General features: G+C 41.9%; 1 protein-coding gene across 1 annotated transcript in view; it reads left to right on the top strand.

Moving 5' to 3' along the window:
* The window catches only part of FAM175B (family with sequence similarity 175, member B), a 29,032-nt gene extending 5,454 nt beyond the window's left edge, over window positions 1-23,578 (top strand). Inside the window, exons 2-8 of the mRNA XM_011930299.1 lie at window positions 5,218-5,279; window positions 8,035-8,101; window positions 12,500-12,690; window positions 14,705-14,824; window positions 15,337-15,421; window positions 17,423-17,537; window positions 21,419-23,578. Of these exons, the coding sequence (XP_011785689.1) occupies window positions 5,218-5,279; window positions 8,035-8,101; window positions 12,500-12,690; window positions 14,705-14,824; window positions 15,337-15,421; window positions 17,423-17,537; window positions 21,419-21,888 (1,110 nt within the window). The 3' untranslated portion in view covers window positions 21,889-23,578. The remainder of the gene's footprint in view (window positions 1-5,217; window positions 5,280-8,034; window positions 8,102-12,499; window positions 12,691-14,704; window positions 14,825-15,336; window positions 15,422-17,422; window positions 17,538-21,418) is intronic.
* Window positions 23,579-23,878: the final 300 nt, after the last annotated feature.

The raw sequence follows: 23,878 nt of genomic DNA, 5'->3' as shown, positions 1-23,878 counted from the left end.
TGAAACTCTATCTCTACTAAAAATACAAAAATTAGCCGGGCTTGGTGGCAGGTGCCTGTAATCCCAGCTACTCAGGAGGCTAAGGCAGGAGAATCGCTTGAACCCGGGAGGCGGAGGTTGCAGTGAGCCAAGATCTTGTCTCAAAATAAAAAGAAAGAAAAAAACTAAGATTATTTGCACTAATAAATGATATGAGATGTTTTTATGTCACTATAAAGTCAGAGAAAACAGAATGTCTAACTGTAAGTATGGGTCTTCTATAAAGTGTTCCTTTCCCACCAATGGGGGTGACTTTCACTGAATTGCTGTGTGACCACTTGATCGATAGTCTCTTCAAAACCACCATGAACCTCAAGTTTGCAAATTAGGCTCTCCCTATTGCCAATATCACCTCATACTATAACAAATGCATCTGTTGTGCTGGTCCTTCCTAAAGGGATCCAGCAAGGATATTTACATTTGTTTACATGGGATATTACTAAACCTATACAGCCTTCTGAGGGATAAGCCAGATACCACTTTGGAGGAGATATCTGGGGAAGATGAAGGAGTCTTTGTAGATATAAATGCACCCACTCTCTTTGGATCAGCCTCCTTTTGGTGAATAGAGGTCATAATCCTTTCAGGTACACTTCAGGCAGATCACCAAACCGCATATCCTAATACTCTGAACAAAGCAAGGCACTTTTCATTTATTTATGCGGCAAAAATTTATTGAAGAACTTTCATATGTGAGGTGTGTGCTAGGCAGTGAAGGAAATACCCAGAATCATCCCTGCCCTCTAGAGCTGCGGGGAGGATTAGACAGGCAGGAAGAAATACCAGACAGTATGAGAAGAATGCTATAAGAAAGTAATAAAGAAAATCCCCGAAGTACCCAAAGTTGAGAGGAAAACTGCTAGTGGGGGAATCAGTTAAGATGTGTGTCAGGAGGTAAACTAAATGGGCAGTACATTCAGGGGAGCACAGAACAAGGTCTGCATAAAACACACAGGGAATCTGGCCTGTTCATATGACTAAAATACAGAATATGTGGAGATGAGTGGTTTGTGGTTTGAAATACTGTTGGCTAGCCGGGTGCAGTGGCTCACGCCTATAATCCCAGCACTTTGGGAGGCCGAGGCGGGTGAATCGCCCGAGGCTGGGAGTTCAATACCAACCTGACCAACATGGATAAACCCCGTCTCTACTAAAAATATAAAATTTAGCCGGGTGTGGTGGCACATGCCTGTAATCCCAGCTACTCGGGAGGCTGAGGCAGGAGAATCGCTTGAACCTGGGAGGCGGAAGTTGCGATGAGCTGAGATCATGCCATTCTACTCTAGCCTGGGCAACAAGAGCAAAACTCTGTCTCAAAAGAAAAGAAAAGAAAAAGAAGGAAATACTGTTGGCAAATGGCAAGTTTGGTCATGTTGGTAGCAAATAATTTATTTCAAGCCTGTTCTGATAGGCTTCTGTGGGGTAGGGGACAAGGGTGTTTTATTTATTTATTTATTTTTGAGACGGAGTTTGGCTCTGTCACCCAGGCTGGAGTGCAGTGGTGTGATCTTGGCTCACTGCAACCTCAGCCTCCCGGGTTCAAGCGATTCTCCTGCCTTAGCCTCCCGAATAGCTGGGATTACAGGTACATGCCATCACGCCTGGCTAATTTTTGTATTTTTAGTAGAGACGGGGGTTTCTCTGTGTTGGTCAGGCTGGTCTTGAACCTCTGACCTCAGGTGATCCACCCGCCTCGGCCTCCCAAAGTGCTGGGATTACAGGTGTGAGCCACTGCGTCTGGCCTCAAGGGTGTGTATTGAAGTTAGGTCAGGATTAGGGGGAATCAAGAGACTGAACTACCTACTAATGCAGGCTTGTCCAACCCACGGCCTGTAGGCTGCATGTGGCCCACGACTGCAGCCCAACATAAATTTGTAAACTTTCCTCAAACATTATGAGGTTTTTAAAAAAATTTTTTTTTAAGAGCAAATTTTGCTCTTGTTGCCCAGGCTGGAGTGCAATGGCGCGATCTTGGCTCACTGCAACCTCCGCCTCCCAGGTTCAAGCAATTCTCCTACCTAAGCCTCCTGAGTTGCTGAGATTACAAGCATGCACCACCAGGCCCAGCTAATTTTTTTGTATTTTTAGTAGAGACGGGGTTTCTCCATGTTGGTTAGGGTGGTCTCGAACTCCCGACCTCAGGTGATCTGCTCGCCTCGGCCTCCCAAAGTGCTGGGATTACAGGTGTGAGCCATCCCACCCGGCCATTGTGAGATTTTTTGCAATTTTTTTAAAGCTTATCAGCTATTGTTAGTATATTTAATGTGTGACCCAAGACAATTCTTCTTCTTCCAGTGTGGCCCAGGGAAGCCAAAAGACTGGATACTCCTGCCCTAGTGGATCAAAACTGTAAAACCCACTCACCACATTATTGACTTATTTACTAAGTAAAGGCTTGAGGCTGGGTGCAGTGGCTCATACCTGTAATCCCAACACTTTGGGAGGCCGAGGCAGGAGGATGGCTTGAGGCCAGGAGTTCAAGACCAGCCTGGGCAAGGTGGCGAGACCCTGTCTCTACTAGAAATTTTTATAATTAGCCAAGCGTAGTGTTGTGCTACTGTAGTCCTAGCTACTCAGAAGCCTGAGGTGGGAGGTTTACTTGAGCCCGAAAGTTTGAGGCTGCAGTGAACAGTGATCATACCAATTCACTCCAGCCTGAGCAACAGAGCCAGATCTCATCTCAAAAAAAAAAAAAAGACTTGTGATGTGTAAGACAGTAGAGCTAGTCTTTCATCACGGATGTTTTTGTTTTGTTTTGTTGAGACAGAGTCTCGCTCTGTCACCAGGCTAGAGTGCAGTGGCACAATCTCAGCTCATTGCAACCTCCACCTCCTGGGTTTAAGCGATTCTCCTGCTTCAGCCTCCCGAGTAGCTGGAACTACAGGTGCGCGCCACCACTCCCAGCTAATTTTTGTGTATTTAGTAGAGATGGGGTTTCACCATGTTGGCCAGGGTGGTCTCGCTCTCTTGACCTTGTGATCTGTCCGCCTTGGTCTCCCAAAGTGCTAGGATTACAGGCGTGAGCTACTGCACTGGCCCATCAAGGGTGTTTTTGTTTTTATTTTCATTTTGCTTAATTCTTTAAAACCCTAAAACGGCTGGGCATCGTGGCTCAGAGATTGTGCCACTACACTCTAACCTGGGCAACAGAAAAAAAAAATTAAAAAAGAAATGAAGCAAGAGAATCGCTTGAACGTGGGAGGCGGAGGTTGCAGTGAGACGAGATCGTGCCACTGCACTCCAGCCTGAGTGACAAAGTGAGACTCCGTCTCAACAACAACAAAAAAGAGTATCACATTTTGAACATGAAATGTCTGCATCTTGTTTTGAATATGTATGAATTGAAAAAGCTGTGCTAACTCACTTGAAGCAGAGCTGTCCACCCTTAGTTCTAGGAGTGGCAGGGAGAAGGCAGCAACAGAAGCGTCCCTAGTTAATGAGGTGATGCAGTAACAATTATTGGAAAGAATGAAAGGAGGAAGGAGAAGAAATGTTCAACTCACGCAACAGAAAGAAAAGCAAGAACAGTGGTACCACACAGCAGGGATTTGTAAAGAAATGTGTGCTGCGAGGCGACGTGTACATGAACAGGTGTCTACTGTGTTGTTGAGGCACAAGAAACTCTGGAAATTCCAGGTGAGGCTGCCCAGCCCCTGCCTGCTTCCAGAGGTTTACCTGTCTATTAAGGTGTCCTCCAACTTCATTTCAATCTGCAGTTTTTCATATTTGAGATAATCACCCTGTTTTTCCGTGAGTGCTTAGTATTGCAAAACATCTTAGAAAGCTTTAACTTCCTTCAAAAAATACCACACAATTTCCATAGACTGTTTTTAGCGTGCTTCTAATCCAGTTTGTAAAGTTGAAAGAAACTGCTTTGGTAACAGTGTGCGTTCAGAGTTCAGAACTTACTCCAGGAATTTCATTAAATGACAGTTCTTTAAAGTAGAAGATTTTTTTTTGTATTTTTAGTCAAGACGGGTTTTCACTGTGTTAGCCAGGATGGTCTCGATCTCCTGACCTTGTGATCCGCCACCTCGGCCTCCCAAAGTGCTGGGACTACAGGCTTGAGCCACCGCACCCAGCCTGTGGTTTCCTTTTAATTGAGTTAAAATTACAGCCTAGAACTCTGAGGCTGTGGTTTTTTAAACAGCAGGTAATGAGCTGCTCTCTAGGAGAATGTGATTAATATAACTGAATGGTCAATTAGTTTCATGGTCTTATAAAGAAACCCAGACCCTAAGCCCCCTGATGAGCTCGAAGAAATTGTTCACTCTGCTTAATCACAGCAACTTTTCAGAAGCTGTTACAATCTACCCTGCAGTGATTGTTTCCCTAGGTACTGACCATCTTTGAAAGGATTAATAGACTTCCAGAGTTCCTTCCACTTCAAAACACCTGGCCCAAGTTGTCATGAGTTATTATTGGTTATTAATGGTAGGGTGAGGGTGGTTAAGGCCCTCTGTCCCCAGGCTGGCCTCACAGCATTTTTTTTTTTTTTTTTTTAATGAGACAGAAACTCACTCTGTCGCCCAGGCTGGAGTGCAGTGGTACGATCTCTGCTCACTGCAGCCTCAGCCTCCTGGGTTCAAGCGATTCTCCTGCCTCAGCCTCCCGAGTAGCTGGGATTATAGGCGCCCACCACCATGCCCTGCTAATTTTTGTATTTTTACAAATATAAAATAGAGACAAAATACAAATACAAAGTAGAGACGGGGTTTCACCACTTTGGCCAGACTGGTCTTGAACTCCTGACCTAGTAATCCGTCTGCCTCGGCTTCCCAAAGTGCTGGGATGGTAAGCCACCACACCCAGTCACCTCACAGCTTTTATCCCACTTGATTAAATGCTTCCAGTCAGTGGTTGCTTTTTCCTGTGATGCTTTTTTAAATAGATAAGATTGAATAAGGCACATAATAGCTGCATATTCCTGAATAATATCTTTCAGATGTGTGCTCATCATACATGGGCAAATAGAAATAGAACTTTCATTCTGTAGTCTCCTTTATTCTCAGAGTGTGTCACTGAGGGTGAATGTTCAGAGGTCGTGCTGCCTTCACTGGTGTACACATAGCAACTGTTTGGCAGAGGAAAAAGCTGTCTTTGTTGTCAGAGATTTTGGTTTAAAAAAAAATTCCTGAGCTATTTTATAGTTGCCTATGTCTTATATGATTAACTAAGATGTATTTCCTCTTTCTAATTACAGAAATCCATAACCATCAGCCTTGTTCAAAACTTTTTAGGTAAGCCACGTGTAAGCTTTTAGTCCTTATTAAAAGGATTGATGAAAAACTAGTGAATTTTGGCCTGTAGCTGATTGTGGCTGTAAAGTCACAAGGGTACCCAAATCCATGAATTTATTGAGTGCTATGTACACGGCATTGTGTTAGGTTAGGAAAAGGGAAGGGGAGAGTGTCAGTTGTGGCCATAGTGATTTAGAATGGAAGTATTTCCTCTCAGCCTATCAAGGGCTCTTCAATTATAGAGAAAAAAGTTAATCAACATAACATAATTCAATGGATGTTCTTAAGAGGAATAAAAAATGTTTAGTGTTCAACTTTAAAAATGTAAGAAAGGCCGGGCGCGGTGGCTCATGCCTGTAATCCTAGCACTTTGGGAGGCCGAGGCGGGTGGATCACGAGGTCAGGAGATTGAGACCATCCTGGCTAACATAGTGAAACCCCGTCTCTACTAAAAATACAAAAAATTAGCCAGGCGTGATGGCGGGCGCCTGTAGTCCCAGCTACTCGGGAGGCTGAGGCAGGAGAATGGCGTGAACCAGGAGGCAGAGCTTGTAGTGAGCTGAGATCGCACCACTGCACTTCCAGCCTGGGCGACAGAGCAAGACTCCATCTCAAAAAAAGAAAAAAAAAAAGTAAGAAAAGGGAGTATAAAACGTTCTTTTTGTGGTCATTGAAGTGAATACAGTAGTCCCTGCTTATCCTTGGGCGATACGTGGCAAGACTCCAGAAATCGTGGATAGTACTGAACCGTATCTATATGTACTATGGTTTTTCCTATATGTACATACCTATCGTGAAGTTTCACTTATGAATGAGGCACAGTAAGAGATGATTGAAGTTATGTGAATGTGTCCACTCACTCAAACGTATTTGAGAGATTGACCAAGGGTAACTGAAACTGGAAAGTGAAACTACAGGTAAGAGGGGGACTACCATATTCACCAATGCCATATTATGACCAACTAAAGGACAGAACGAAAAAGAAATAAGGGGAGAAACGTTCGGAAAGGAGAAAGCATACAACAGAGAGACATCTGGAGGGAAAGGAGTGAGGAAGAGTGAGTCCAGGGTCTCTTACCCACTGGACTTCCCCCCAAAACCACCACCAGGCCTATGCCTTCTTTCTCAGCCCTGAATCCTTCCACCTAATGGCTGGGATCATGATTTCAACTCTGTGTTTCATAAAACTCCCCCAAGACCCAACTTCTTACCCCTTTCCAAAAGCCAGGCCAATACTTTCCTTCTAGCATTGCCCACATGAATACTATCAGCGTTCCTGATCAGTACTTCCTTCAGTAACACCAGCCAGCCCTTTCACTTGCCTCTTCCTGCTGTTCCCTGCAGCTTTCACCCTGACCACTCTCCCACTGTCAAGTGGCCCAAAAACCTAGCCCCCTTGCCCACAAACCCCTGGAGACTTGTGTCACATTCACTCTCGCACATCCACCCCCACCTATTGATTGCTTCAGAGAATTGTCACCATGCAAGATGACTACCTATAAATGAAGCCATCAGTTGCTGAGAACCTCACCTCTTTGAGATGTACACATAACTGAAAGAGGAATGGGGAAGCAAGACGATCAGTCAGCAGTTCGTTTGAGAGGAATGTCAGAGCAAGTGAAATTGTTTAGACTCTGGTTCACACATTGCCTCTGGTCTACAAAGGTATCTGATTTGGTTTTGACTGTCCAAAGCTTCACTAGGTGTACCCTGCCTCAGCCTTCTGAGGAATTCATTAAAATACTGTCAGCAAAGCAGTACTAGAACAAGGATTTGAGTTTAAAGAATAGACTCAGTTATTACAGCCAAAAGAAACCTTAGATAACATCTGTCTATTCCAAACTCCTTATTTTGCAAAAAATGGAATGGAAACCAGGTGAAGTGACTTGCCCCAGATCATACAGTGAGAAACAGAACAGGAGCTGGAGCTTGTGTCACTTGCCTTTCAAGTCAGTGGTTTTGTTTGTTTGTTTGTTTGTTTGTTTTTAACCATATCTTGAATTCCTTTCTGTCTTATAAGGCCCCAGCTTACGGTGGTAGGGAAAGAGGTAGAAGTGTGGCTTTCCCAAGCCCACATTCAGTGATAGAGGAGGCCCATGCATCATTATACCTGGATGTACACCACGGGATCCTGGTCATGTTGGTCTATTTTGGAGGTGATTGTATTAGGTTTGAAGCTAGCCAGACCTGGCTTCAAATTCCAGCCCTTCTGTCTACCAGCCCTGTGATTTGGAGGAAGTCACTTGGCCTTGGTGCATTTATCTACGAAACTGGGAATAAAACTTGTGGAATTGTTGGGTCAAACTAATACCTCCCAGCACTGAGGCAAGAATGGAATGAAACAACCTGAGAAAGTATGCAGCCCAGTGTCTTCTTCCACATCCCACAAATGTTTATTTCCCTTCTTCATTTCTCAGAAAATGAGCTGCTATGTTATCTTTTTTTCATAAGTAATTGATACCTAGAAACAAAGAAAAGATGTCACAGCCATTTGAAACCCCACATTTTATAATTACTTGCGGTCAGCACCTCCCACATGTGGAAGTAATATCTCTTGAATGTACCAATCTCTTGAGTATTCTTCGATGCAAAAGGTACCTCATTTCAGAAAAGCATTTAGACTGATTTCTCTTTATGTGCCTATGTAAGGTGAGAAATTAGGTCTTCATTAGGGTTACCACAGACACATGTAGCTCAGCACGTCTATGTCACAAAACTATGTGGTTTTAGTAAAAGATTTTTTTCTCTTAAACAGTTTTTATGACTACGCAAGCAAAGTGAATGAGGAGAGTTTGGACAGGATTCTTAAAGATCGGAGAAAGGTATGTTCTGTTTGTTGCCCAGTGTGATTCTGAAATCGTTCCTTATCTCCCAAAGCTAAAACCAGACAGGAATGTAAAATGGAACAATAAGATTTGGTGTTAATATGTAAGAGTTTTGTTAACCTACATAGATTTTTTGATATATTAATAGAAAAAATTTAGATATTTATAGCCTGATACCATTATTATTATACGCCTGTAATCCCAGCTACTCGGGAAGCTGAGGCACAAGAATTGCTTGAACTCGGGCGACAGAGGTTGCAGTGAGCTGAGATCGCGCCACTGCACTCCAGCCTGGGAGACAGAGCGAGACTCCATCTCAATTTAAAAAAAACAAAAAGGTTGAACACAGATGTTTCTCCAAAAGGTCATGTGTTTATTATTTCTCTCAGCATTTGCATACGATGTTCTAGTTATGTATAGACTAGGTAACCAAGTCCGAATACAACTGAAAATAAACCCAAGTTTTCTTGTTGCAGTAGTGACTAGTAATGCCATTTGTAATTTACTGTGTTGTACTATGTATGGGTTTTACTTTTTACCTTGGGATATTAATTCTATAAAAATAGATCCATTACTAACCATTTCTTAAGAAAGAAAGTACCGCCGGGCGCGGTGGGTCAAGCCTGTAATCTCAGCACTTTGGGAGGACGAGACAGGAGGATCGTGAGGTCAGGAGATCGAGACCATCCTGGCTAACACGGTGAAATCCCGTCTCTACTAAAAATACAAAAAATTAGCCGGGTGTGGTGGCAGGCGCCTGTAATCCCAGCTACTTGGGAGGCTGAGGCAGGAGAATGGCGTGAACCTGGGAGGTGGAGCTTGCAGTGAGCCAAGATGGTGCCAGTGCACTCCAGCCGGGGCAACAGAGTGAGACTCCGTCTCAAAAAAAAAAGGTTTTCAACTTGTCAAGCGGGAAACAAAATGCCTTTGTTTAACAGTGTTAGGAGTAAGTGCAGTTAGATTAAAACAACAGCCTTTCTAATGTACAGGAGGAGGTAAGGATAAAAGGAAGACTAGGAAGTGTGGAAGGATAGGTCAGAAGAAAGGCAAATGGCTTTATGCATGATAGTAAGCTGAGGAGGTGCTCCATTCTGGTAGTCTAACCAAGCTGCCTGCCCAACCAGGAAGGGGTGTTAAAGCAGCCACAGGCATCACATGGTCCAGCACTCTCATATTAGTGACTTGCCTGGGAACAGACATTCTGGAATCTCTTAGCAGCCTATCCCTCACCTCTCAGATGCTACCTTACACCCTCATTTTTCATATTTTAAATTATGAACCTTTATTATACTTTTTTAAAAAACTTTTTATTTATTTTTTTGAGATGAAGTCTGACTCTGTCACCCAGGCTCTAGTGCAGTGGCGCGATCTCGGCTCACTGCAAACTCTACCTCCCAGGTTCAAGCAATTCTGCCTCAGCCTCCTGAGTAGCTGGGACTATAGGGGTGCGCCACCACACCCGGCTAATTTTTACATTTTTGGTAGAGACGGGGTTTCACCATATTGCCCAGGCTGGTCTCAAACTCAAGTGCTCCACCTGCCTCAGCCTCCCAAAGTGTTGGGATTACAGGCATGAGCCACCGCACCCAGCCATGAATCTTAATTATACTTTCTAAAACTAAAATTTGTTCTATACAGATTCTTTTTGGAGCACAATTTTCTAGAGCACTCACTACATATTAGAAGTACCAGGAAGTATTTTTTTTTAAAACAGATTTCAAATTTTTATTTTATTTGATTTTTATTTATTTATTTTGAGATGGGGGTCTCACGCTGTCACCCATGCTGGAGTGCAGTGGCATGATCATGGCTCACTGTAGCCTCGACCTCCCAGGCTCAGGTGATCCTCCCACCTCAGCCCCCTAAGTAGCTGGGACTACAGGCATGCGCCATAACACCTGGCTAATTTTTTGTGTTTTTAGTAGAAACGGGGTTTTGCCATGTTGCTCAGGCTAGTCTCAAAGCCCTGGGCTCAAGCGATCTATTCATCTTGGCCTCCCCAAGTGCTGGGTTTACAGGTGTGAGCCACTGCACCTGGCAGATTTCAAAATTTTAAGTGAGAAAGATGAGTAACGGCCTTGAACAGGAAATTCACAAAAGAAATCGACTGGGCACGGTGGCTCATGCCTGTAATCTCAGCATTTGGGGAGCTGGTGGGTCACAAGGTCAGGAGATCGAGACCATCCTGGCTAACATGGTGAAACCCCATCTCTACGAAAAATACAAAAAATTAGCCAGGCGTGGTGGCATGCGCCTGTTGTCCCAGGTACTTGGGAGGCTGAGGCATGAGAATTGCTTGAACCTAGGAGGTGGAGGTTGCTGTGAGCCAAGATCATGCCACTGCTCTCCAGCCTGGGCAGCAGAGCAACAAGACTCCATCTCAAAAACCAAAAAAAAAAAGGCAGCTGGGAAAAAAAATGAAATAAAATAGTTCAAATTGGCATAACTGAAAAGCACTGTTATTCATCCAATAGCCACTTGAAAGATTCTATCAGTCAATGAGTATTTCATGAAAACAGCCAGTGTGCTGAGCACCGTTCAGGTCTTTGCAGGAAGGCGGGGGAAGTGTGGGGCATGCCTGAGGTCTACTGAGTAGGTCATTTCAGCATTCCAAATAGGAGTTGGGTACGGAGTATTGAATCTTAGAATGAAATGTGCCGTGTTCACATACATCAATAGCTCTATCTAATTGTATCCACATTTTCTTGAAATGAAAACTATTTTTACCTTTTTTATGGCCACCATCATGTCTAATGTAGAATGTGAAAGTTAGTGTTGCCCAGTGGAAAGAGGCAGGCATCTTGATTCCACATCTTGGCTGTCACTCATGAGCTCTGTAACTTTGGACAAAACATCTCTTCTATAAGATTATATACTGAGGCCAGACACAGTGGCTCATGCCTGTTATCCCAGCACTTTAGGAGGCTGAGGCGGATGGACCACTTGAGGTCAGGAGTTCAAGACCCACCTGGCCAACATGGCGAAACCTCATGTCTACTAAAAATACAAAAATTAGCTGGGCGTGGTGGCACATGCCTGTGATACCAGCTGCTCGGGAGGCTGAAGCAGGAGAATCACTTGAACCCAGGAGGTGGAGGTTGCCATGAGCCGAGATCGTGCCACTGCACTCCAGCCTGGGCAACAGAGCAAGACTCTGTCTCGGAGAAAAAAAAAAAAGATTACACCCTGAAAGAAAAGCTTGGGTTTTCTTTGTATTTAAGGAATATCAGAATTAATTGCTTTAATCTATGGGAGGATTTGTTTTATGTTCAGTAGTACTCCTTGAGTCGGGAACTATTGCTTATTTCTTTGTTCTCTGTAGTTCTTTGCATGTGATATGAACTCAATGGAGAAAACATTATTCACTTAGAGTGGTGTAATTAGTGAAAATATTTGTGACATAGCTAGCCTCAGCAAAAGTTGGCTTACTTTCTACATGAAAGTGTCAAAACATTCTCGATTTACTGTTAATTTTAATTTTAATGTGACACTAATAGATTTAAACTACTTTTATTTCTTAAAACAAGATTTTAGCCCAGAGTTGGTTTCAAAGAAGGAAGCTGTATGAAAATTTATCTTCTAATAAATAATTAAATGTTTTGACAACAGATGTTTTTAAATTTCAATATGCAAAAGAAAAATTCAGAAACTTACTTAAATTCAGATTCCTGGCTCTGTCTTGGGAGGTTCTGATTCTGTAGATTTGGGTGAGGCCCAGGAATCTGCACTTTAGCAGTCTTTCAGATATCCCTGAAGTCATCTGTCTTCCTGATGACCAACAAATCACATTGTGAGTATTCTAGAGAGCATAACAGTTTCATCAGCCAGTTTAGTTATGCTGTAGTTAGAGCTGACAAAGCCAAACTTTTAAAATAGTTTTATTGAGGTAAAATTGACATATAATACATATTTCAAATGTATACTCTTAGAAGTTTGATGTATGTATAAACTTGTGAAACCATCACCATACTAAGATAACGAGCATCTCTATCACCTACAAAAGCTTCCTCATGCCTTTCCAGTCCTGCCTTCTCCCCCGATTCCTGTTAACCACTGATCTGCTTTATGTCACTGTAGATTAGTTTTCATTTGCTAGCATTTTGTATAAATAGAACCCTATAACCTATACTTATTTTAGTGAGGAGGTGTCTAGCTTCTTTCACTCAGCATAGTTATTTTGGGACTGATTCGTGTTCTTTTTCTTACTAAGCAGGATCCAGTGTGTGTCGGAACCAGTCTGTTTCTCCATGCTCCTGCTGATGGACACGTGGGTTGTTTCAGTGTGGGGCTTTTGCACATAAAGCTTCTGTGAACATTTGTGCATTTGTGTTTGTATGGATACATTCAGAATTAAATTTGTAAGATTTCATGCAACTCTTCACACTTTTCTTTCAGAAAGTCATTGGGTGGTACAGATTCCGGCGCAACACACAGCAGCAGATGTCCTACAGAGAGCAGGTTCTTCACAAGCAGCTCACCCGCATCCTCGGTGTGCCCGACCTCGTCTTTCTTCTCTTCAGTTTCATCTCCACTGCCAACAATTCCACTCACGCTTTAGAATACGTACTCTTTAGACCAAATAGAAGGTAAAGCTTTCTTTTCCATCTGTCTCACATACAAGAAGGATGTTGGGACCAGGCGCAATGGCTCACGCCTGTAATCCCAGCACTTTGGGAGGCCGAGGTGGGCAGATCATGAGGTCAAGAGATCGAGACCATCCTGGCCAACATGGTGAAACCCCGTCTCTGCTAAAAATTCAAAAATTAGCTGGGTGTGGTGGCACGTGCCTGTATTCCCAGCTACTCAGGAGGCTGAGGCAGAAGAATCGCTTGAACCTGGAGGCGGAGGTTGCAGTGAGCTGAGATCGTGCCACTGCACTCCTGCCTGGCAACAGAGCAAGAATCCATCTCAAAAAAAAGAAAAAAAAGGACGGACGTTGGTACAAGTCATTGAGATTCATGACTTTGAAAATGTGCATTATAGTGCATTTTAGCCTTTTTTTTTTTTTCTTTTTTTTTTTTGAGACAGAGTCCAGCTCTTGTCATTCAGGCTGGAGTGCAATGGCACAATCTCAGCTCACTGCAACCTCTGCTTCCCGGGTTCAAGCGATTCTCTTGCCTCAGCCTCTCCAGTAGCTGGGATTACAGGCACACACCACCATGCAGGCTAATTTTTTTGTATTTTTAGTAGAGACAGGGTTTTGACATGCTGGCTAGGCTGGTTTCGAACTCCTGACCTCAAATGATCCACCTGCCTCGGCCTCCCAAAATTTTATGCATCTTTAAATAAAAACTTATTCTCTTTAGCTCTTTTTGTGCTTACAGAAGGTATTTTTCTTGTCAGTTATTTACATAAAATTGTTTTTGGATCAAGAAGCATTAATAAGACGTGTTTATTATGCATAAATTCTTATAAGGAATAAATAGCTGGAAATCATCATTTGCTTCTCCATAATCCACTGTGTGGAAATGCAGTTTTATTGCTGTGGAAGTCTGATTATAATTTTGAAACATAAATTTCAGATACAAAATTGTGAAATTGATCCACCTGCTGGTTAATAAGGGTTTTGCATTGTGAACTTGTTAAAGCAAAAAAAAAAAAAAAAACACCCATACGATTATACGATCATGTTGTCTGTTTGAAAACAGCAGAATGGTTTCCCTCTGGAAGTTTATTTGTTGTAGAATAAATTAAATTGACGTCAGTGAAAATAATTGTTAATTGTTAAAAAGGTTTTTATAAGATTTCATTACGTAATCTGTAGGTATTTCTTGAGCGCTTACAATAGGCTCAGCATTGTGTCAGTCACTGTGGGTATATGAAAGATGTGTAAGGCATGACCTCTGCTCTCAAGGAGTTGATAAGCAAGGTTCTACTTTATAGGAGGGGAAAACATTACTAACTCATGTTTCCTTGGGTTGTCTGTAGAAGGAGGTGCTCCATGAGACCTTCCTGTTAGTTTACCAATGTCAGCAATTAAGACTCCTATCACCAAGCCCCATTCTTTTTTTTGTTAATTAATTTATTTATTTTAATTTTTTTATTATTATTATTTAGAGATAGGGTCTTGCTCTGTCACCCAGGCTGGAGTACAGTGGCACTATCATAGTTCACTGTAATCTTGAACTCCTGATCCTGTCACCTCGGCCTCTTAAGTAGCTGGGACTGTAGGCGCATGCCACCACACATACCCTTTTTAAAGAATTATTCATTTATTTATTTATTTAGAGATAGTCTCGCTCTGTCGCCCAGGCTGGAGTGCAGTGGCACAATCTTAGCTCATTGCATCCTCCGCCTTCTGGGTTCAAGTGATTCTCCTGCCTCAGCCTCCTGAGTAGCTGGGACTACAGGTGTGCACCACCATGCCCAGCTAATTTTTTTTTCATTTTTAGTAGAGACAGGGTTTCACCATGTTGGCCAGGCTGGTCTTGTTCTCGAACTCCTGACCTCGGGTGATCTGCCCACCTCGGCCTCCCAAAGTGCTGAGATTACAGGTGTGAGCCACCACACCTAGCCCTTTTTTTTTTTTAACTGTCAATCTCATTTGAATATGATAGAATGGTATATTTAACATGATCTCTTTCTGGATTTTTCCCATAGGTATAATCAAAGGATATCACTTGCTATTCCCAATCTAGGAAATACTAGCCAGCAAGAGTACAAAGTGTCTTCAGTGCCAAATACTTCTCAGAGTTATGCCAAAGTGATTAAAGAACATGGGTAAGTTGAAAGGTAAAGTGCTAGTTTTTTCTTTTCTCAGCAATATTTCTTCTGTTAATAACATTTAAAAGGTGTATGGAAAAATGTAAAACCAAGTTTGATATGATTAAAACTGGAGAATACAGTAAGGTAATTGTCTAAATACCACCAGCATGCATCAAAATTTTGTTCTTGTTGAAAAGAGAATTTCCTTTTATGAATTTTTAAAATCATTTACCACAATATTTTTTGTAATTGATACAAAAGTTTTGGATAGAGTATTATTTCTGAGGTTCTAAAACCTAAACATAGTCACTGAAAAATACATAGCTTTTTATTATTTTTTAAATGATCTTGGTAACATGGGTTTTTTAAATTTCCGTAATTCTTGTGATATGAGCATTATTCCTTAAACACTGTCACCTTGGAGTCACAGCATTTAAACAATAAAGTGGAAGAGATAGGAAAAATGCCTTTCCATTTCATAGCGGTTATGGTAACCTTGTGACATCTTTTTTCTGTTTGCCTTCTAGTACTGACTTTTTTGACAAGGATGGAGTAATGAAAGATATCAGGGCGATTTATCAGGTTTACAATGCACTTCAGGAGAAAGTTCAGGTAACTGATTTATTTATTAGTTTTCATCTTATTTGTCTTGCCCAAAAGTTTTTAATTCTACTTTAATTTTTAATTATCTTCCAACTGACAAATAGAGTTAGGATCCGAAAGTCAGAATCTGTTTTCCCAGAACAGAGTCAAGCTGTGGAATAATGATTCGTGCCGTCTTGCAGAAGCCCAGCTCATTCACTCTGTGCCTGAAGTAGATTGTTGATGCTACTGTTTCAAATACTTACGGCCCCATTTGTGATCGTAGTTTTTCTAGGAAAATGTAGAAAGTCTTGCTAAGAACACAGCTATCTCCATCAGTTATATTCTAAGTAGAGACAATATCAAAAGGCACCCATAACTGGTTGCAGCTCTGCTGCTTCATCCTAGTTCACTCATTTTGCCCCCAGCTGCCTCCCTGAAGTGGGAGGATCTCGGCACAGCCTGTTCATTCCTAGTCATTTATGCAACAGGCATCGATGGAAACATCTCCTGTGAGCCAACTACTGAGCTAGATGCTAACAATACTTTCCCACATTCTTTTCATCATCCCCGCTGTCTTCTTAGGAGTAGTTTACTCTAAAATCTAAGAACAGAAGAGCCTTTGAACTTGCCTTTGAGTACAGCAAAGAAAGTGGTAAAGTTGATGAAGCTCTCGAGATCCAGGGAAAGGCCTGACTTTAAGGAAAAAGGCTTTGGCCAGGCATGGTGGCTCACACCTGTTATCCCAGCACTTTGGGAGGCCTAGGCAAGAGGCTCTCTCCAGCCAAGGGGTTCGAAATCAGCCTGGGCAACATAATGAGACCCCATTTCTATGAAATAGTTAAAAATTAGCCAGGTGTGGCAGCATGCACCTGTAGCCCTCTGCTACTTGGGAAGCTGAGGAAGGAGGATTGCTTGAGCCCAGGAGGTCAAGGCTGCAGTGAGCTACGATTGTGCCACTGCACTCCAGCCCAGGTGACAGAGTGAGACCCCATCTCTAAAATATAAAAATAAAAAGGATGAAGGCCTCAATGAGTAGAAAGAGGAATGAAGGCAGATACTGAGAAAGAGGAAAACAGGCTGAGTTCAGCCCGGGGCAAAAGGAGAAGCATACAAGAGCCATTTCCAGTCTAGTGCTCCAAACTAGGGTCACTGTGTACCTACCAGTATAGGGAGCTTTATACAGACTCACTGATAACCAGCCTACTTTCTGGAAGCTTCTGGTATTTCTGCTATGGAAGGAACGTGCAGTGGAAAATAGCTTTTTGTCCTGAATTCATGACCATGCCCTTTTCAGAATATCAGCACTGGCCAAAAGTGGCTGTTATATTTCACTGTTGATTGAATAAGGCCTGCTTTGAAAATACCAAATCACATAGAGTTTTCTCAGAATTATAAATAGCTACATTACACAGATGCAGTCTCAAATAACTATCTTTTATTAAACCTTGACTTTGAAACTTTTTTCAACTTTTCTTTATAAATATTTTCTGTTAAATTGTCTTATCTGATTTTTTGAGATTATAAATAGCTACATTACACAGATGCAGTCTCAAATAACTATCTTTTATTAAACCTTGACTTTGAAACTTTTTTCAACTTTTCTTTATAAATATTTTCTGTTAAATTGTCTTATCTGATTTTTTGAACATTGGTGATAAATAAAAGTTGAAAGCATCTTATTCCTGTCTTGTCTTTTGTTCTTCCTTTGTATGCTAAACTGGTACCAAGAGTTGCCTTTTCATTTCAATAAAAATGATTAATCAAAGGAAAGAGTAAATCTTTCCTATCTTACCCTTATTGGTCAAGAATTTATAAGCTAAATAGCGTAATCATCTTAAAATTAAAGCAAATCAGTGAATAATAACAATTCTAGTCTTTTGGGCTTTCTTGATTTTGTTCTACCTTATGTGGCTGCTTTTTAACTCAATAAACCATCTGGACTTTTCCTGGAGTTGTAATCAGCGCTGAATTTATGGAATGCCTTGTGCTTGAACTTGAAGCTAACTTTGTTGTCGTTTTTTTCCTCAGGCAGTGTGTGCAGATGTTGAAAAGAGTGAGCGAGTTGTTGAATCTTGTCAGGCGGAAGTGAACAAATTAAGAAGACAAATCACTCAGAGGAAAAATGAAAAGGAACAAGAAAGAAGTAAGTTTCTTATTAATTTTACCATTCAGTATCAGGGAAATGTTGTTTTAAACATCAGATTATATTATACAATAAATGATATGCCTCTTTCTATTCTCATCAAGTCTCAGATTAGCCTGGCTGGGGCAGAGTAGTCTCTTGTGCAGCTTCTCTGGAGGGCAAATGCTGTTTTTCATAGTAGCCCCCTCAATTCTCTGACACTTGAAGAAAAAGAAGACCAAAGGTAGAAAAGCTGAAGTGGAAATTAGAATAAATCCCAAGAAGTTATTGATACAGATTTGTGTATATATTGACAGTCGGATCTAGTTACAGTGAATGTGGTGGTTGTTACTTAGTTACCCTGGCGTGCCCAGCAGGTAGGCACTGTGTCCTGTATTTTTTTTTTTTTTTTTTTTTAGACGGAGTCTCCCTCTGTCATCCAGGTTGGAGTCAGTGGCGTGATCTTGGCTCACTGCAACCTCCACCTTCTGGTTTCAAGTGATTCTCCTGTCTTAGTCTCCTGAGTAGCTGGGACTATAGGTGCCCACCACCATGCCCAGCTAATTGGTTTTTTTTTTGTTATTTCAGTAGAGACGGGGTTTCACCATGTTGGCCAGGCTGGTCTCAGCCTCAGGTGATCTATCCGCCTCGGCCTCCCAAAGTACTGGGATTACAGGCGTGAGCCACCGAACCCAGCCTGTGTCCAGTCTTAATATAGCCTCATAGAGGAGCTACCAAATATTCTTTTAGCTTTATGTTCGGTCATAGTAAAAGTTTTAAATGTCTAATTTTGGTAACCATGGATGAATACACACCATTAGGCTAAGGAACAAACTAAATGAGAATTAGGCCCATGAACCTAGTAATTCCAGCATAACAGCCATGTTTGCTGTAACACCACCAGAATTATTATCTGTATGTAAAATTTATAAACATATGGCAGATAATATCAAGTGTAAAAGATAAGGTTAGGGCTAAACTTTTCTAATTTAATAAGAATATATATAATCCAGTTAAAATGTAATTCATGTTTTCAGGCAAATGTAACAGTCTGATTTACTGTTACATTTTTCTAGAAATAATCAGAAATATAGATAGGGCCGGGCGCAGTGGCTCACGCCTGTAATCCCAGCACTTTGGGAGGCCGAGATGGGCAGATCACCTGAGGTCAGGAGTTCGACTAGCCTAGCCAATGTGGTGATACCTCATCTCTACTAAAAATACAAAAATTAGCCGGTCATGGTGGCGTGCACTTGGCAGAAGAATTTGCTTGAACCTGGGAGGTGGAGGTAGCAGTGAGCCAAGATCACACCACTGCACTCCAGCCTGGGCGACACAGTGAGACTGTCTCAAAAAAAACACAACAAAATAGAGGCTGGGCACGCTGGCTCATGCCTGTAATCCCAGCACTTTGGGAGACCAAAGCGGGCGGATCACGAACTCAGGAGTTTGAGACCAGCCTAGCCAACATGGTGAAATCCCATCTCTACTAAAAATACAAAAATTAGCTGGGCATGGTGGCAGGCACCTGTAATCCCAGCTACTCGGGAGGCTGAAGCAGGAGAATCGTTTGAACCCGGGAGGTGGAGGTGGCAGTGAGCCAAGATCACGCCACTGCACTCCAGCCTGGGCCACAGGGCGAGGCTCTATCTCAGAAAAAAGAAAGAAAGAAATACAGATAGGAATTTTTATTTTCATTTTTTAGAGATGAAGTCTCACTCTGTTGCCCAGGCTGGTCTCAAACTCCTGAGCTTTAAACGATCTTCTTGCCTCAGCCTCCCAAAGTGCTGGGATTACAGGTGTGAGCCACTATGCCCGGCCAAAATAGGAATTTAAAGTAGTTAAGTCAGCAAAAGTAAAATAATTGAATAAATTACAGTATGTTATAAATATGTATAACTATAATTTGTCAATTTACAGTTATAAATTTTATTTAAATTATGGTATATATATGTATGATGGAATATTATACAGCCATTGAAGTGAATTTGAGTTAATGCCCAATATATTATTTTATTTTATTTTTTCTTTTTGAGACAGAGTCTTCCTCTGTCAGCCAGGCTGGAGTGCAGTGGCTCAGCTCACTGCAAGCTCTGCCTCCTGGGTTCATGCCATTCTCCTGCCTCAACCTCCCGAGTAGCTGGGACTATAGGCACCCGCCACCACGCCTGGCTTAATTTTTCTGTATTTTTAGTAAAGAGGGGGTTTCACCACGGTAGCCAGGGTGGTCTCGATCTCCTGACCTCATGACCCACCCGCCTCGGCCTCCCAAAGTGCCGGGATTACAGGCGTGAGCCACCACGCCTGGCCCCAATATATAATTTTAAGTAAAAAAACTAGACTGGGCACAGTAGCTCACACCTGTAATCCCAGCACTTTGGGAGGCTGAGGCGGGCAGATCATGGGGTCAGGAGATCAAGACCATCCTGGCTAACACGGTGAAACCTCGTCTCTACTAAAAATACAAAAAATTAGCTGGGTGTGGTGGCGTGGTGGCAGGTGCCTGTAGTCCCAGCTACTCGGGAGGCTGAAGCAGGAGAATGGCGTGAACCCGGGAGGCGGAGCTTGCAGTGAGCCGAGATAGCGCCAGTGTACTCCAGCCTGGGTGACAGAGTGAGACTCCGTCTCAAAAAACAAACAAACAAAAAAAACTAGGTGAGCCATGGTGGCTCACGCCTGTAATCCCAGCCCTTTGGGAGGCCGAGGCAGGTGGATCACTTGCACCCAGGAGTTCAAGACCAGCCTGGGCAACATGGCAAACCCTGTGTCTACTTAAAAAAAAAAGAAAAGAAAAAAAGCCAGGTGTGGTGGCATGCACCTCTAGTCCGAGCTCCTTGGGAGGCTGAGGTGGGAGAATCACCTGAGCTCTAGAGGTCAAGGCTACAGTGAGCCATGATTGTGTCACTATACTCCAGCCTGGGTGACAGAGTGAGACCCTACCTCAACAAACAAAAAACTAGGATATAAAACAGTATAAACCAGGTGGTGTCAGCCATGTTTTATATCCATGTGTACAGACAAACACTCAAAGCTGGATAATGAAACCGAGTTCAGCAAGGATTAGTGACTTCTGTAACACAGCAAGGAAGTGAGGGCCTGGTACTTACAATTCAGGTCTCTTCGCTTGAAATCCTGTGCCCTTTTCATCCTGACAGTGTTATTGGGATGATGGAATTGTGGGCAGCTTTTATTTTCTTTCTTCCTTTCTAAATAAATATTGTACGAGTGTGTATCAGTTTTATAATACTTTTAAAAAATGTAAATGTTACCTACAAAAACTTTTAAGACTCTATGGACTATGTGGGTTCTTTCACAGCATTAATAAAAATAGAGTAAAGCTGTGGTTCAGTACCTACTTAACATAGGGCTTTTACAGTTTTAAGGTGTATAAGTGTATTATGACAGGTAGCTATAAAGAAATCGGTTTTTTGATAGGAGGCTGCCAAAGAAAGAATCTCACATTTCCATTCCGTGGACAGGACGTTTCCATTTCAACCTTTGGGCCCCACAGCGTGACACAGCAAGCCCCACGCCGGGGAACCGGCACAGGGTGTGGAGCGGCAGAGCCTGCATTCTGAGTCTCAGGCCCACTTCCAGCTGTCCCCTTAGCCACATCACCTCACCTTTCAGAACTCTGGTTTCTTTGCATCTATAGTGGAAACAGTAATCATAACGATAATGATAACACCAGAAATTTGTCATGGCCTTAAATGAATTAATGTGTAGGGAAATATATTGTAAATTATCAAGTACTATGCAATTGTAAAATAATTAATAGTAACAGTCAGCTTCATTGCCTCACTGCTGTTTTCCAGAACATTCGGGTTGACCATGTTATACATTGAGATGAAAAGCTGTGAGAATCTAGAAAGTGTTAGAATATTCTTTTTTTTTTCATCCAGGATTGCAGCAGGCAGTGTTAAGCAGACAGATGCCGTCTGAAAGTTTGGACCCGACATTCAGTCCTCGGATGCCCTCTTCTGGGTTTGCAGCTGAAGGTAGAAGTACACTTGGAGATGCAGAGGCCTCTGATCCTCCTCCCCCGTATTCTGATTTTCACCCAAACAATCAAGAAAGTACTTTGAGCCACTCTCGCATGGAAAGGAGTGTCTTTATGCCTCGACCTCAAGCTGTGGGCTCTTCCAATTATGCTTCCACCAGTGCCGGACTGAAGTATCCTGGAAGTGGGGCTGACCTTCCTCCTCCCCAAAGAGCAGCTGAAGACAGTGGCGAGGATTCAGACGACAGTGATTATGAAAATTTGATTGACCCTACAGAGCCTTCTAATAGTGAATACTCACATTCGAAAGATTCTCGACCCATGACACATCCCGACGAGGACCCCAGGAACACTCAGACCTCCCAGATTTAACTAAACAAAAGAACTCTCCACCTAGCACTGTTTTTCTTCATTGCTTACTGAGAGGGTTTTTGAGAACTTAATCTGGGGGAACTGCTTTCTCAGATACCTTGACTCCCAAGAAGAGAGTCCTTGTGCACAGAACCTGTGGGAGGCTCCATCCGTGGGTCTTTTCCTTTGGATACAGTGTGCAAGCTTCATGGCAGAATCATTAAGATAATCAAATTGTCCTAATTCTGGTGCGATTCATGGATGTACTGGTAAATTTAGGCAAAGTGAAACTTATCAGCGTAGTTTCTGTTCTTTAAAATAAATTGGAAATTAGAGACTAAGCACAATTAGTCTATAAATGTTCTATAAATCAAAAACTTACCTCTTGCACTATCATGCCTTGAAATTTACTTTTTCAAAGGGAAACAAGTTTAGCAGCAGCCTTCAAAGAACTTCTTTCTATGATGAGCCAAATTCATCTTTGCCAGAAAAGAAATTTTGATAATTCCAAGAAACCTGATTGGAACAAATCAGATATACCTTCTCTTGTCTGCATGACTTTGTGAGATAAAAGAGAGGGCTTTCAACTCTTTTCTACTAGCTTGATATGTATTATCACTTAAAATGGTTGCCTTTAAAAAAAAAAGTAGAGATACTAATTACCAGTAAGTAATCATCCAAATAAATATGTCATAAAATAAATTAATTATTTTTTTCTTGATGGATTACAGTGACTACTGTGTTGCACTGGCACCTGTATGGTCTCTGTTCTGGAATCTTAGTGGACACACAGCAGTGGAGAATAGAAGGAGTGAGTTTTATAATGAACAGATTCCAGACACGGTAGGTTTAGCTGAGTTCATACAGAGGATATATAACTCATTTAGATCTTCTGACAAATCCTAGTGTTAGTTTTATTTGTGGAGGAAAGACATTTAATAATAAACTGTTTGGGACTCTTGGTGAATAAAGATTCATTTTCAAGCTGAATAACCATACTTATTTGAAGTTGCCCTTTAGGGAATAATTGCGATATGTGTAGAGACTCTCTTGGGATGCACTTATATTTTTATTTAATGACTACTTGTTTTCTAGTTTCACCCACAACGTGTGAAACCACTAAGACATTCAGGAGCATGTTGGGCTTCTGGTTTGGAAACTGCAAGACCCGCCATTTATGACAAGGACAGCCAAGAGGTTAATCCTTGGAGTTTAACTGCCTTTCCTTTGAACTAGTTAAAACCTGTAAGAATAAGGAAGTTGTTGGAGAGGCTTAAAATCTGGGTTCTGAAAAAGTAGTTTCAGTTTATAGGATAGACATTTACTCACTGAGCTCCAGTTCCAGTACTAAATTAGACAGTATCATATAGACCGAAAATGAAACGCTAGAACTGCCGTTCTTTGGATCGCCCCTCTATGGGGGTCTGTCTTTTAACTACTCTTCTGGTTTTGTTGGCCTTACACCACTGCCATTTGATTTAAAATGCTGCAGACCACTTTATCTGCAAATGTATTCCAGTTTTTATCAGCTACCTACTACGCAGCTTCAGTGCCAGTGTGAATTTATTTTTTTTAAGTGCCATTACCATCTCCTCTGTTCAGATTTTGACATTCAGGAAAATATTTTTATTTTGATGCCATACTGAAATCTACAATGTATATCTGACAAAGCAGTTAAATGTGACAATAAAAAACTTATTTAATCATGGTACCATTGTTTTAATGTCTGTCTCAGCACCGGACAAGGCCTTTCCTCAGTGTACTCATTCTGGCAATTAATAATGGACTTAAAAGAGTTTTTTAAAGGGCATTAAAACTCATCTCCATACAAAGTTTTTGTCAGGCTGCTTTCAGGAGACATCCAGGAACACAACTTGCTAAAATGTTTCTGTGATTTTCAGGAGTTTCTGTTTCCAAAATGTTTCTGTTGATTTCTTGTTACCTATAGAACTAAGTATCAGTTGAGTATAAAATTGAGTGTTGGAAAGGTCCTCACAAGGCATCTTCCACA

This window comes from Colobus angolensis, unplaced genomic scaffold, assembly GCF_000951035.1.
Source record: "Colobus angolensis palliatus isolate OR3802 unplaced genomic scaffold, Cang.pa_1.0 Scaffold85, whole genome shotgun sequence".
In the NCBI taxonomy this organism is placed as follows: domain Eukaryota; kingdom Metazoa; phylum Chordata; class Mammalia; order Primates; family Cercopithecidae; genus Colobus; species Colobus angolensis.
This window is presented reverse-complemented; position numbering and strand designations above follow the sequence as displayed.